This window comes from Dufourea novaeangliae, unplaced genomic scaffold (assembly GCF_001272555.1).
Source record: "Dufourea novaeangliae isolate 0120121106 unplaced genomic scaffold, ASM127255v1 scaffold125, whole genome shotgun sequence".
Taxonomy (NCBI): Eukaryota; Metazoa; Arthropoda; class Insecta; order Hymenoptera; family Halictidae; genus Dufourea; species Dufourea novaeangliae.
The window spans coordinates 5,452,795-5,468,521 of NW_015374020.1; the positions used below are offsets into that span (position 1 = coordinate 5,452,795).

General features: G+C 44.7%; 1 protein-coding gene across 1 annotated transcript in view; it reads left to right on the forward strand.

The window, feature by feature from the left end:
* Positions 1-12,972, forward strand: part of LOC107189022 (B-cell receptor CD22-like) — a 39,747-nt gene extending 26,775 nt beyond the window's left edge. Inside the window, exons 5-12 of the mRNA XM_015577451.1 lie at positions 609-878; positions 1,407-1,515; positions 2,239-2,425; positions 4,323-4,461; positions 5,336-5,523; positions 5,912-6,045; positions 6,674-6,908; positions 12,813-12,972. Coding sequence (XP_015432937.1) covers positions 609-878; positions 1,407-1,515; positions 2,239-2,425; positions 4,323-4,461; positions 5,336-5,523; positions 5,912-6,045; positions 6,674-6,908; positions 12,813-12,920 — 1,370 coding nt within the window. The 3' untranslated portion in view covers positions 12,921-12,972. The remainder of the gene's footprint in view (positions 1-608; positions 879-1,406; positions 1,516-2,238; positions 2,426-4,322; positions 4,462-5,335; positions 5,524-5,911; positions 6,046-6,673; positions 6,909-12,812) is intronic.
* The last annotated feature ends 2,755 nt before the right edge of the window (positions 12,973-15,727 follow it).

Below are 15,727 nucleotides of genomic sequence, written 5' to 3' on the forward strand. Positions count from 1 at the left end.
AGGCGCGTACCGAATCGACGACGAGGCTTACGAACGACACAGTCCCGGATCTACTTTTAATTACGCGCTCATTAACGAAGGATTTAAATCTGAAAACTCGCCGCTCGAGGGCCGCGTTTACTCTTGCCCCTCCCTCCCATCGCCGAGTGTTTATTTTTCGCCAGTGCTCCTGCGTTCGCCGCGAATGGACTCGCCTCGGTATGATTAAAACCGTGATAGCAAATTCCCGTTCTGTGCCATTCCGATTAAATCTCCCGTCTCGTTTGTCGGACCACCCCGTCGCGCTACCCCTCGCCTTTTGCCCCCACCGCCGGACAACGGGGAACTTTTTTAAGGAGAAAATTAATTTCTCTAGATTGGTCCTCTGCGGGGTGTTTACCGCGATTACCGAGGGGGTGTAATTAAAATCCCCGATTATTCGGAGGAGATAATGGGGGGTGAACAATGTGGAATCGTTCCGACATGAATACAGCGAGGACATGGATAACACCGTTTTAAGTCGTCGTGATATATCGAGGACTTTAGATCCTAGGTAGCCAGGTGTATGTGTCACGAGCTTACAAATACATACTCTCTGTTCCAAATTCTACGATATATACACTTTTCAGACGCGCCCGAAACGAGACTGGTCGGCGTACCGACCGGCCAGCTGGAAGAAGGTCGAGATCAACTGGAGATTCGATGCCTGGCCGACGCGAATCCACCGGCTTCGATCCTCTGGAGGAAAACAAAGAGCCTCGGTGTGACGGAGGTGGCGAGCATAGGGGAGTCCCTGCTGTTCTCGCCGATCTACAGGAATCACGCGGCGGTCTATATCTGCGAGGCGGCGAACACCGAGGGTGAAAGCAGCCCCGTGTCCGTTCAAGTATCTGTGAACTGTAAGTGTTTCCTGTCCTCGTTTCCACTCCCCTGTTGTCTATATATATACCGTATCTGTGAACCGTCCTGAAAATATCCGCGATTAACCCTTCTACCATGCTGACACATAAACGGTCTGTTAAGTAAGAGGCACAGACACACACGATTAATCGTCGAGAAAGATGATTGTTCTTTCCTAAGAATAGAGGCTTTATTATCGTCGTTTATTATCGCGACAAGCATGCGTCCTGAAATAGTACTCGACGAATATCGATCTCGGAAAGGCAAACGCTATCGAATCATATGCAACGGTGACACATTGTGCATTTAAATGTTTGCGAATCGGAGGGCTTTGAACAGCGTCGGGATTAGAATGTACGCCGAGCATCGATCATTGTCGCGAATTAATCAGACGTTAAAACAGTCTTTTCACCGTTGGATGCGCGAGCGTCGATTCACGAACCGATTCGTGGCTGCTTAAACGTTTATCCCCCCTCATAATATTAACGTTCGCGCATTCAATAGGGTCGTTTCTCGTTTCCATGCAGATCCACCGACGATCAGCTCGGTCGGACCCGATCGGCTGACTACAGCGCTCCTCTTTTCCGGCGCTTCGTTCGAGTGCAACGCCGACTCAATACCGCCGGCTGAATACAGGTGACCTGATCTGCGTGCTCTCCGACACTTAACCAGGGGTGGAAAAAGAACAGTTTGTGTGGAAACGGTTCGGTTCCGGTACAAGAACCGTTTCCACTTTACGACTGTCGCACAGTAGTACAGAACGCCGATTTAGGAGTTCTGAAGCTTAATTTCGATGTAAAAATGGGAATTTTATATTTTTGTTTAATAAATATGAACATTGAATACATTTTTACCAAGTTTGGTTTCGAAATTTTCATTTTTACACCCAAATTAAGCTTCTGAACTCCTAAATGGGCGTTCGAAAACCCATTGATTTGAAATTTAAATATTATTTTTATGCCATGGAAAAAGATGTCTTTTTATCGCAAACGAAGAATAACAACTGAAATATTTTTCCATTACTATTTTTTAAATCAGTGCTCTTCAATTAAAATCCAGGAATTAAGAAACCTTCCTTACTTTCTTTCTGTTAAAAACACAAGAAGAAGAGCACCGATTCAGTAGTTGCACGAAGTTCTTAATCTCATTTATTACCGTTTATTTGCACACTTATAGTTTCTCTTTTTTTTTTTTCTTAAGTTTCCTTTGTTTCTTTTTCTTTGTACCTAGAAACATTACGCTTCGCACGGCCGTAGACGTGTTTCCGTTTGCCAAATAGCCAAAGCACCGTTGCACGCGATAGGGTAATAGGCAACGTCGTATTCGAAACCGCGACAATGGTTCTTTCCGTGGGAGCAGATGGGCCCAGATCTTCGCCGACGGCCGGATGCCAATGGAGTGCGGCACCGGGCAGCGATTGATCCTGACGAACGTTACGTACGAGCAGCAGGGTCAATACATATGTCTCGCCTCGAACAAGATCAACGGGAACGTCAGAGAAGTTAAAAGCGACCCTGTGTCTCTGCAAGTGGTCGGCGCGCCCAGGGTAAGATCCACGACCGTCGAGTAATCAAGTATAAAGATAAAAGCTAAAGATACAGTGTGGTAAGAAATGCGTAATAAAACTTAATATGTGTATCATGAAAATTAATATTTAGTAAGCTTATTAATTTTCATGATATATTAAGTCTTTGAACATTGACAGATCATTTCACCACATTTTTTACAACATAAGCTATCATTTATTATTTTAAAATTTCTAATTTTGTTTTGTCATGATATCTTTAAATAATGTGTAACGTAGAAGTTTATTAGTATATTAGTGCCTAATACCCTGCAAATTTCGGATCGACTGAATTTGTTCATGAGTGACGACCATTAATTATGACAGAATTTATTATTTCTTAACACACTGTACACACGAACGACAAACGTAAAACGTTGCATGATTCCCCGTTTCGTCGGAAAATTTATCTGGAAAACTTTAGACCCGGGGCTAGTAATAAATCGATCGGAATCTGTTAAAAATTTAATCGCTCTCCAGCCACCGGAAAATATCGGGAATCGCGGAAACCGACGTTTTTAACGCGTCACTGGTACCCGTGTCAACGGTTCTCGGTGTTTTTATTGCGAAATCAATGTAATCGAGAGAAACAGAGGATTGCCGTCCACGAATAATTAATAAAATCACTGTACAGCTATGCGGGCGTGTACATCGTGAACTGTTGACGCACACGCGCGCACACACGCGCCAACTACCACCGCGACGTGTTTAAATATGAAATGAAAAATTCATATTTAACCGGGCGAAGAGCGAACGGAAGAGGTAGAGAAAAAAAAATATACATCCGAATGGAACGTCATTTTCACGAAATACTCCCGTCGGTTGATTGCAGCTACAATGTTTTCATTCGCATCACCTCCGCGTATTTCGATCCGTGAACCATCGAGGACCATTTGCGTGGTTCCTGGATATTTCCCGGAATCGATTGGAACGTTGTGATTTCAGTGCATAAATGTTGATTCGAAAACGCTGTCGAAACATAGAGACGTTGAAAAACAGAGTGCTAGCGGACATACTTCTGCACCTTGACGCGATCGATCGAAACCGATTTCGATGAAAGTGATAGAATGATTGTCCGAAAGTTCAGAAACGAACGAAGGTGGAGGAGCGATCGAAAACAGGTGTAGCTGTACAGTGTGTGATCAAATTATTACGAACACTTCGAAGTACCAGTCATTTAAATTTTGATCAGGGGCGGAATTGAAAATACACTTCTTTCAACTCGTACTACCACCTCTTGGACCATCTACACCAACCAAAATTATGCATTTTCCACCAATCACGACTCGATCCGTTCCAATAAGCATCTATACATTCACTCATTCACCAGAACACATTCAACCGTGAAAAAGAACACATCGATCAGTCAGAACACAACCAGTACACACATACACATACATCACATTGTAAAGTTTATATTAAAGTCTAAGTCTGTTACTAAGTTGTGTGAATCATTTAGAACGCATATTACCACACACCAACAAACCATCTTTCCAACGAGCTCCGCGATATTAATTTACCTATCGCCAGTACGCCGCAATAACAGTAACAAGTCATATTTACAAAATATCAACGGTAGTACACAATTGGTAACTTCTTATTGTGCAAATATGCGTTTTATTGTATACACCGATTACTGAACATACAAATATAGTGAAATTCTGTATCTACACGTTAAAAATAAGAAGAAAAGGTATACTTCGTCCTTAATGAAGTCATAATAACACCAAAAACATAAAATATGTAATTTCTCCGTCTGTTCATAATAATTTGATCACCCACTGTAAACTCTATTAAACGTAGGACAAGGACGGATCTTGAGAACGGAGAAGATCCGGGGAGTTGACCGATTCAAGGAGTTGTTAAACGCGTGTCGTAGGTGGTAAAGCCGGCCATCACCGAGAAGTTTGTCGTCGCGACGACCGAGGGGAGCCCGGCGAAATTAGAAATCCGACTGTGCTCCGACCCGAAGCCCCGGCTGGTGGCCTGGGAATGGGGCAGCACCAGACTCCACGCCGGTTAGACCGCTTCTCCCTAGCTCTACCGCCGAAAAAGTATTCGAGTCTTTGGTTTGCCCTTTCAGTCTCTTCATTTTTCCTTCCTTTTTCATTTTTCTTTTTTTCTTTTTTATTACCTACGTCTCTTCTCCACTAATTGGTACTCCTTATCGCTGAAAAGTGGTACACTCGCGATTAATTAATTCGAGCATCCCTTTTAGCCGCGAACTCCCCTTTAATTACTCGCCTTTTTTCCCGCGTCATCCTCGAGCCCTGCCAGCAACTTCCGCGACGGGAGACCCTTCGATCCTTCCTGCTCCGGAGCGATGCTACCGAGAATCAACGACGACGCCGTTCGATCGTGCGCCGTCGAGCCTCTCGAATCCAGAGACACCTTTACCTCTTCCCCTCGGTAGAATTTCGATTGTCCTCCGTATGTACCAGACACATTAATCCCCGCTTTGATTTCTTTCACTTTTTTCCCGATCGAAGTGTCGTGGAAGAATCTTAGTTCAGTTTCCTTCCTTCGTTCTCTCCTGATTAATAGTAGATAATGACCGGGGCCTTTTCACGGACACTCGGTAGCTGGTGATTAGTTTCTTCGATAAGTTCATACTGTCTGTATCATTCCTGTGTTCGAATTCGAATGTTTTATAAGGTATAAATACTTCAATTGTACAATTAACACGGAAAATGTGGCAACACTTGTAACAAGGCTTAAATCCTGGCCAATCTCAATTACTATAACAGAAAAAAAAATCCAATGCCAGTTAGAACTCGAGAACACAAGATCGCTAAGTGTCCCGCGTGAAAAGGCCCCTCGAGGTCTCAAGGCGGAATCGCACAGGGAAGCGTAAACACCGTCGTGTACCGAGGATCGTCTGAATATTCGTAGGTGAGGTCCTCGAGTCACGGTATCGAGCCCTGGATCTAGAGCCATTGGCGGTGGAGGACTGTTACACAGCCGTTTTGGAGCTGACCAGCACGGTCAAGGAGGATCAGCGGTTGTACCACGTAATCGTTGAAAACGAGCGAGGCAGCGATCGTCGGGCGTTAATGTTGAGAGTCGACGAACCGGGCCAGGTAATTATAATGATGTTTCTCGCGACTCGTGGAACGGACCCCCACCCCTGTTGTTCGTATAATACAGAGTGTCCCAAAATAGCTTCGACTCCCGGAAATGAGAGGTTCCTTGGGTGATTTGAAACAGTCTTTCCTTAATAAAAATCGAAGCTATTTTAGGACACCTTGTACATATTCCACGTTGTTCCGTTGGGAACGAACGAGCTCAGGTGGCGATCCAGGCGAACGACGGCCCAATTAAATCACGGGGGGAGGTGGGGTATGGGAGTCCCTCTTGGTATTTCATTAAAACGAGCATAAATATTCGGTACGCGTGCAGCGGACCGAGGTTCTCGTTCCAACGTGGCCGCGGGAGAAAGCTTTTTTTCGTCTCCCGTATTTGTTACAGATTCCGCTCGTTATCGGCGCTGTAGCTGGGTTTACGGTGCTCTCCGTCCTGATAATGGGATTCGTTTGTTTCCTACGTTCGGATAGATGCTGCGTTGCCAGGAATACGGTACCTGCGCTACAGCAAGTGCATTGGTAAGCACACGGTGTTTGCGTCCCTCGCTGGTTACTTCCACGAATAAACGTCGAAGTAATTTACATGGAGAACCGGGAGGGGGGAACTCTTTCGAACTAGCCAAACGTCGATTTGGAAAAAAATTAGGACCCAATCTCTCCCTAGTAGGAGGCCCCAAATCCCGATCCCATAATACCCGTCGTTCCCATTCCACTGACCAGTAGAAGCATCGAATAATGATCAGACAAGTCATTGAGTAGTACACATAGCTCACTAGTACCACGTTCATATAGTGGGCATGGGCGTAGCCAAGGGGTGGCAGAGGGTTTTTTGCCGCCCCCCCTCCCTTCCCAGAGTCACAAAATTTTTGCATAATATTTAATATTGCAGTATAATTTGAAACACGACCAACAGCCTCTGTTAACAAAACGCATACATTTGCAATGAATTATGACTTGAAAAACAAACTAAAGTGTCTGGCTACGTACAGCCTTTTCACTGTAGCAGTCGAGGTGTTAATATTTTTGACTGATAACCTGGCTACGCCCATGATGGTGGGTTCACAAAAAATGGAATAACCCGCGAGGAAAGATCACGAAAAGAAATAGAATCTGTCGGGATTCGAGCGGACAGGTTGGTCTATTTCAGTACAAAGGCCTCGAACACGATGATCGAGGATCCACGTTTGGCCGTGGAGACGATGGAACGTGGCAGCCAGCAGTACGCCTCGGAAAAACGGCCCAATCACGTTCTGAAGCCGGTCCCGTCGCAACAGTACCAACAGGAGTGTTATCAGCACGATCCGCCGCCGCACCCCCAGCAACACTATCAGAGGCATCATCATCACCACGGGCAACACCACGGACCACAATACACTCTTCAGGTCAGATAAGTTGATAGACAGAGAAACAAAGAGACGAAAAAATTATTCTCGCAAAAAAAAATGAAAAAAAAAAAGTAGAGAACGATGTCGCTGAGCGACGTCCCTTGGACTTCACTTTATTCCCCTTCACCCCTCCGTTCACCTTTACGCTCCCTCGTTCACCTGGATAGTTGCGCGAACGCACGCGAACGACGCAGCACACAGACCCTGACCATTCGAGGAGCCCCGTTGGTTTTTTTCCAAGAGATTTTTTAATACTCCCGCGATTCCTCCGGTTGAATCGTTTTACGCGCACCGGCAACGTTCGCCCCGCAAATTCTCCGAAATCATTTATAAAATTCCCTCTCGGCTCTAATTCACGCTGTGTTTTTACTCCGTCGACCACCGGACGGAGATACGGTTCCTTTTTCCTTTTTCCTTTTTTTCTTTTTTTTTTTTTGATAGTTTTTGCCAACGAGAGCCCCGAGGAAACTGGAGAAAACCTGCGTACCGCGAATGGTCCGCGCATAGAAAGGGTCGAATCTCGTGCCGGCGTCTCGTTCCGTTCGCGCTTTAGCCCCGTTTTGCGATGCGATTACGTTCGGTTAGAGGTTTACGAAGCATGATTTTTACCCCCCTCCCCCTAGCGAGAGTTTCGACGGGGTTAGAAAAGAATGGACGATTTTTAGCGTTCGATCGATGATTTTACACACAGAATGTAGCGGGGCCCAGTTCGAGAGTCCATCTAGTCATCCCCGTTACACGTTTTCAGATGTTTACACGAGATCGAGACCTTCGCAAGAATCGGAGTGTTCCGTCTGGCATGAACGAACCCCTTAGTTTTCGAATCTAGTGGTTAGTTCGAGTACTCTGCAAGCGTTTGCAACCCCATCCCCACCTTTGAACGAGATCGTTTTTAAAACCGCACGTATTAGCGTAGGCGTGCTTGTCGACGCACATCCTCCTATATCCGTTTTCGTTCCATCGAGATGTTCGAGATCCCTCTAAACGCGCGACATCGTCGATATTCCCGATCCCCCTTGGTACTTCACCTTTCTTTCTCTCCCTGTCTACCTCCCCTAACTTTCCGTTCGCACTTATCGAGAAGTGGTCTCTCGTAACGAAAGCATCGTGCTGGTATATATACATACACATATATTGAACACGTATTCGAGAGAGATCGGTGAGTGCGCACGTGCTCGACTCGAATGCAGATAATCCCGATGAATAAGAGCAGTCCGTCTATTGGGCCGCGATCATTTAATTCTAGCTGTTTTCGTCCCCCGATCGATCGCGTTTCCATGTTAAAACCTTCCCTCGTTTCGAGGGAACAGCTCACCCTCACCGTTCGCCGAGAATTTCGACGTCGTACATTACCGACGAAACAAATATCTCGTCTTCGAGAGTCCTCTGTACATACATACATACACGCGTTACGAACGGTGAGGGTGCAGTAATATACAGTGAATCGTCGATGAGTGCTCGAAGGCTCTTGACAAGGAGAGATCCCCAGGTGTAACGCAGACTTTTTAACCTCTTAGCTGTGTTGCCGCTTTTTAAAAGTGTACCTAAGTTGTCTCAAAATATTCTAAAAAATTCTAAAATTAACAAATATGTCTCAGTTATCACGAAAATTGTAATTTCATTAACAAATGGTTATTACTCTTCTCACACTACGCATATACTCGACATCACACGAAGAAATTACCATTAATTTATGAAGAGTATACTCGTCACTCACAGCTAAGAGGTTAATGAGGTTTAGTGCAGTGTTAGACCTTGGAATTCTGAAGCCAATGTTATTTGTTTCAGCCCCATATGGCCATTAGTTTATGGAATATTTAATGTTCAGTGCCGAGGAGCCTTCGAACACTCATCGACGATTTACTGTATACCGCTCCTAAAGTGTCGATTAACGTTTCAATCATCACATACTCGTGTGTATATATACGTCAAAAGAAAAGACGAGTTTTACCGTAATATTCGTGCAATAACGCTCGTAATATAGGCTCTCGCAGGTATTGACCATCGTCACCCTTGTCACCCACTCCTCCTTCGTTCCACCACCCCCCGATCTAGATAGTCATTTGAGTGATTTATGCGGTCGGCAGAGTGCATTACGCATGCATTTGGTTGCATCCACTCCCCCGCCGGTGTCCCTTTCCCAATTACCCGCAATCTCCTTGTAGGTAATTTAATTTAGGTACGTGGTACGTAAGTAGCGGATACAGCCACTTCTCCCATAACGCGATTACGATCTTCCGGTGCCAGCCGAACACGGGGTGTACACCGTTTCCGCATTAATTAACGACGAACGATCGTTAGGTTGGACCACGAACGAACGAACGAACGATTTTCTCGTTGCACGTTGACCCGCGAAACTGGGTCGAGACAAACGTCGAAACGGTACCGGATCGAAAGGAATTGTTGTTATAGCGGCTTCAATCGAGAATGGTACCGATACCATTCTCGCAGTATCGGGACTTGAACGTAGTAATCGGTACGATTGCACTTCTGTTTGACAACACTCCGTACGTTTAGCAGAAAATAATTAGTTCCAAACGCAATCGTAACTGGTGGTGCTATCGTGGGAAAGTATGAAGAGCAATTTGCGCGTATCCCCGACCTAACCCAAACCACAGCCAGTTTTAGTTTAATTGGACTCCCTGTTGGATCTAATACAAAATCGAGAAGGCTTGACAGGGATGTCTACATTAATGGTAGAAACTTCCATATCGCTTGTTCGACGAGAAGCGAACCCACTTAATAGGAAAACGTGTTCGCTATTGTTATCGATTGTAAAAAAAAATGGTAATGCTAGAGGCACGGAATAGGTACATGTACCATGTTATACGTTTCGTTCATTTCCTTAATGAATCATGAATATTTTATAAGAGATCTCCTGATAGCGAGAGTGTCACTCACTGTGCACATGCCTCGTTTCGAGCCTAGCCCGGATCTAATCGAAGTTTAATCAAAACGTCTGTAGTCTGCCCTCGATTTAACTTCGCCAGGCTCGAGCATTGAAATGTTTAGTGAAATCGAGTTCAGGCCTGACGCAGCCCCAGGTTCTTCAGGCCTAACGAATGTCACTCGGTCCATCCCCTACCTGACTTCCAATCGAAATTATTCAACACGGCCCAGTTTCGCGACATATCATCTGCATAAGAAGTCTCTCGTGTATCAGGTATTAACTAGGATGGGTCCAATGTACCGATGAACGTTGATCCGCATTATGGAAGAAGCGACTTGTATCGACGAGAAGCGATTGCGTTCCAAGCTTTTCGTTCTAACCAATCGATGTACGTTACCATCCATCGTTTTTCCATCAAAACTGAGCCGTTTCCGGCGACGGCAGCGCGCGCATCCTTCCACGTATGTTTCCAAACGAAAGACTGACTCGCATTAAGTGTATTCCTTTCGTAATTATATACCATCGGCTGAACATTGTCGCGATCATGTTGCAACGATTGTTACGAAAGAAGCTATCGAGTATATCACGGTTGTGAGAGTAGTTGGGTTATAAAATGAATCGTCGTTGGAAGAAATCACGTGGCCGAGGGATATTCGAGCGGCGTGCAACCGCCGTCCACGGGTGTTATTAATTAACGAAGCCCACGGTTAATCGATTTACACGCGCCACGATATCGAACCGTTGCGTTGGCTGGCGGCTTGCGAGGATAAAAATAACGTGAAAACTGTCCGCGGGTGTTACGTAACGTTAATTAATAGAAGCGAACACGCCGACGTTTATTTAAGGTGGCTTTACGGTGTCGATGAACGACGGAAGTTAGCCTGGCCTGTGCACGCGCGTCCATTCGAACAACCACACACGGATCGCTGAGCGCATACGTGCATCTAGTTACTTAAATCGATACACCGAGAGAGAGAGAGAGAGAGAGAGAGAGAGAGAGAGAGAGAGAATGTGTGTGTGTGTGTGTGGGTGAGAAAGAGAGAGAGAGGAATAACGTGCACGCTCGTTAGCGAACCGTAAACGATTTAATCGCTCAAGGGAAAATTTCCGTTGGTTGCGTTTAGTGGCAACGATCCCCCCCTTCCGCCCCTCCGTTACCCGACCGATATCGTCGCGAATTCGTTTTACGACCGCGTACGATCTGCTCGGACTACATACGTTTATGTACTGCCCGCGTATGTACAGAGTGTTCCAAAATGATGGGACAAACCGCAACGTGCATATTCCTCATGCAAATACCAATCGAAAAGTCCTTTACCGTTTTGTAATCTGAAGCACCGTTTCCGAGATATTATCATTCGAACGAACTCCGATCAGCTGAGCAGTCGGCTGCACGTACGCGCAGGCGCAATTAAGTAGCAGTGGCCAGAGAGCTGACTCGCGCGCTTCTTAACTGGCCTGCGCGTACATGCGGCTCAGTTGATTGGAGTTCGTTCAACTGGATCCTCAATCGGATCGCAAAACGGTAAAGAGCACCCTGTACACATACACATAATAATGTTAACGTCCAGATACGGGCCGAGTTTATTTTCACCTCGCGCCGGTTTCTCCGTTTAATTTGATCGCGACACGCCGCGTTGTTACCGTTATCGAGAGATCATTGTAACGATTAATTTCATCGCTGCCTCGTGACTCGAAACCGCTTGTCGCCAACCAACCGGGTTAATGTTCGGTGCACACGAACAACACGGATGCGTCTTGTTCGCGATCTCGTTATTTCTTCGCGGATATTGCGCGCGTGGCATTATTGCAAAGCATAAGTCCCCGCCGAATTGCACCGCGCGCGTCACTTGTGTACGAAATTGCGGCGACGCTACCAAGCCGAAATCTTTCGGGTCTGTAATCGACCGACCGCAATCTCGTACCGATGGCTGTTGCGATCTATTGGAAACGGTTCGAACGAACTTCGAGCGCTCTATCCTCATCGGAACCACCCACCACACCTCGCCCCACCGTCAACGTAAAACCCCCCTTGCACCCTTGACGAAACTGTCACGTTCGCCAAAAGCATGCCGTTACCGAGACACCGCGAGTCACACTCTGATCGATCGGAAGCAAGGCTCCTCCACGACTGAACACGAAATAAAATTGTAACGTGAAACCGGCGGAGGAGAGTCCTGCTTTCAATTTTGTACAGTAAAAACAAACACACGGGACTCTTGCTTGCTTCAGTTTCCCCGGCATCTTCTTCAGATTCAGCTTTCTAGACACACACACACACATCGTGCAGGACCGTTTTCATCCGAACGGAAATGGAAGGGAAACAGGAGAATACTTTGATTTTGTCGATTACGCGCTGTTATTATTTTTATTAACGCAATGTTCACCGCAACGTTGCTTACCGTATCGACTGTATTAACGTGCACGTGGTGTTTATTCGGGGCTGGTAAATATTCAGAATTCGAAACGCGTGATCCTGTCGTTTCGTACAACGATATTGAACACGCGCAAAGGCTTCTTCTGTTTTGATTTCGCATGAAGGAGGAGTATGTACTCTTGGGTTAGAAAACACTGAAACGCACGATCAGTTGAACAGCACCGTTAAAGAACAATAATCTTATCGGTATACGAAGAGTAAAACGGCCCTGCTTACTTTTTCACTTCACCTATGACACTGCACAACACCGCACGCGATTCCTATAGTCGGAACAAATTCAGTAACGGCCGCACGAGGCCCGTTTCCATCGTCATCCGATATATTGAACCGGTTGAACGTGGGGCAATTAAGCAGGAAGACCTTTCAAGGGTTCGGCGACCAAGCATGATTTTGCTCCGACTAATCAGTTTACCATCGTCCCGTTTGCCACGCAACAACCCGTAGAATCGTAGTAATTGTTTAAAAGATTCTTACCGTTGCTGCACAGAGACGGTAGACATATACGCTCTCGCGACTCCCCCATGCAACGATCGCTGGTGATCCCCTTAAGATCCTTAAGATGAAAATTGTGCAGGGGGAGCAGCTGTTTCTCAAACCAGATCGTTTAGCGACACTGAAGCCCCACTGCAAGATCGAGAAGCCGCCACAGTACACGACGTTCAAGCCGAGCTCGAACAACTGAAGATTTTGCTATTTCTATTTTCTATCGATGTACACACGCAAAAAAAGAAACACACGCACACGCCGCGCGCCGTAGGGAAAAAAGAGAGAGAGAGAGAGAGAGAGAGAGAGGATGAGGAAAATCGCAGAGGGATGGGAGAGAAGAGAATAATCTGTAGGACAGGGAAGAGACTGAAAAAGTGGCAAGCAATCAAAACAAGGTGACCGACCGTAATTCGTTCTCCTCCCGTTTCACTTGTTCGTCGTTCGTACACGTATGACTTGCACACGGGATAGATTCGACTTTGTCTCAGGCCGAGTGTGATTCTCATCGTCGCCTGGATATTCCAGATCAATGGGTTCTTCGGTGAACTCGGTCTTTTTCGTCGCGCGACAGTACCTAAACGTTTCCAACGAGGATCGTCGTTTGGACGCGCAAGAATTTGTGATTGTTCTCGTCGTTCGTTGTTGTCGGTCGTCGATACGATCGTCGAGATTATCGTCGAGAAACACGGAAAGACGCGATCCGCTCGCCAATGTTAATCGATAGAGTTTTCCATAGTGAAGATCATTCTCTCGCAAAAAACAATACTGCCAGTATAATGGTCCGATTTTTAACGGACGAGATCTGTACGACACCGGTCGGAACCAAATCAAAATGAGAACTATATGAAATCGTATTTATAATGCTTACGATAATGTTGTTAATAAAGCGGTGATTTTCAGCAGTTACTGGTTTTATTAATACTGCGCGACGAAATGTCTTGACGGCTCGCGTCGCCACGCGACTTCTCCGGGGGGAGAGCGTTCCTTTATTTTCTGCGTAACTGTTGCTGATATCACTCAGAGACTTTCAATAAAGGAATTGTGCAAGAACTTAGTGTTATAATTGACCAACAGTCCCGACCAATGGTTATTGTCACTGAAACGTAAATAAAATATGGTTTGCTGTAGTTACTAGTTACTCCTATAAAAAAAAATTACGAAGTCCTTGATCAATTTCCGTAGTGACATGAACAGTTAAATTTACTTGTGATCCAAGGCCCACGATCGCATGAGATCAACGGATATCCTTAATGTTATAATTCAATTTGATTAAATATGTCTGATAATTACTCGAGACATTTCTGACGCCATCTACGGCAGAACAGCTAAACTGCTAGCCAATTAGAATCATTTTCCTGTCGCTAGATGATGCAACAATACTTTTTCGGGTTTGTTTTAATAAAAAAATAAACATTAAGTAAAAGACATAACAAGCGACAGTGACGCGACAATTAAATACTATATGTCTACCAAGTTATTTATTGTAGTTTGTCGTATTAATATAATTGTGTATTTCATAAACTTTTAGTCAAAAGTACGTCTAAAGAGTATTATAACGCTGTCTAACGTCAAGAACATAGTACAAAGTGATCAGTAGCTTGGTCGTTTTACCATAGATAGCGCCGCTGTCGTTTTCTTCCTCGTTTATCGTGGTATCATCGACTAGGTATAGGATAGACCTATACCTAACCTAGGTATAGGTACCGATAGTATTAGATAGTTAAGATTTAAGTTATTTATAAGGTTTATTGTGAAAGGTGGGAAGATGTAGAACTTGTGATTCCATCTACCTGCCTTGGGCCTCCACTCGCAGCAACCTCCTCGTGGTGAGGCCTGGGAATCGGTATTATCATCGGTAAAATACTGTAAACTGATGACAATATCGAGCTAATGGCTGCGAACTTCGAATCTATCTCATAAAATAACGTTCTATATTACATCGAACTAGGATTATTTTAGAAATCGATATGAGATTCAGTGTTCTAAAAATGTCTAGAACTTTGAATGTTATAGAAAATTATTTAGTGGATCTTGTAATGAAGCTTTATAAATGAATAACTTGTATTTTATCATAAATTATTAAACAACAACCCCGTCTTAGTATTTATGAGAAATATGAAATATTAATTATTTTTTTAAAATGATTTTAATTACGTTTTGTGCGTAAGATCAGGACAGAACTGCCCTAGACGTGTGGCGCGAGAATATTTAGGAATTTGTATTTTCATAAACGAAGTTAGAAACTAGTACTTGTGAGAACGGGCATCATTTTTCTTCGTCACGCATTAAAACATGGAAATTTCTAGTGATGGCAAAATGCAAATATCTCAATAATTAAGCGCTCAAAATGAACGTCATTAGTCTCATATTGTCCCTCAGGACTAATTGCAAAAGATTTCGATCGCATTTACACCGCTAAACGGGCATGATTCTTCTTCATTTTGCATTAGACACGACGTTTAAAGAACGTAGATTACTATTCTGTAACGGCTGGACACCAGTAATTACAAGAACATTGTTAAAATAGGATTTGCTTGCAACGGTTGACACTGTATCTCGTCATGCGTACCCCGGTTAGTTCACTTTGGACCACTCTTCCAACGTTATGCTGACGGTTCGCGTGTTGACCAAGCATTCAGATTGAAGCTTAAAGAACATAGATTAATCCCCTGTCATTGATAATAACAATAAACAACCAGAACACTGTCAAAATCGCATTTAATCGCGGATTACCACTATTTTTTTGACCCGTGGCGCCACCCGTGGCAATTCGCTCAAACTGCTAGCCAAATCATACCGACAGGTGAGTGAAAATTCCTAGTGACGGAAAAATGCGAATATCTCAGTAATTCAGTGTTCAAAATGAACGTCATTAGTCTCAAATTGTTCCTGAGGGTTTAACGCATCGACTCAATACTGCAGAACCCCAGGACTAGTAAAATTATTTATGCCTGTATTAACGTTGACCCTTATGGAGCGACAACCCTGTTTGTACAGATTTCT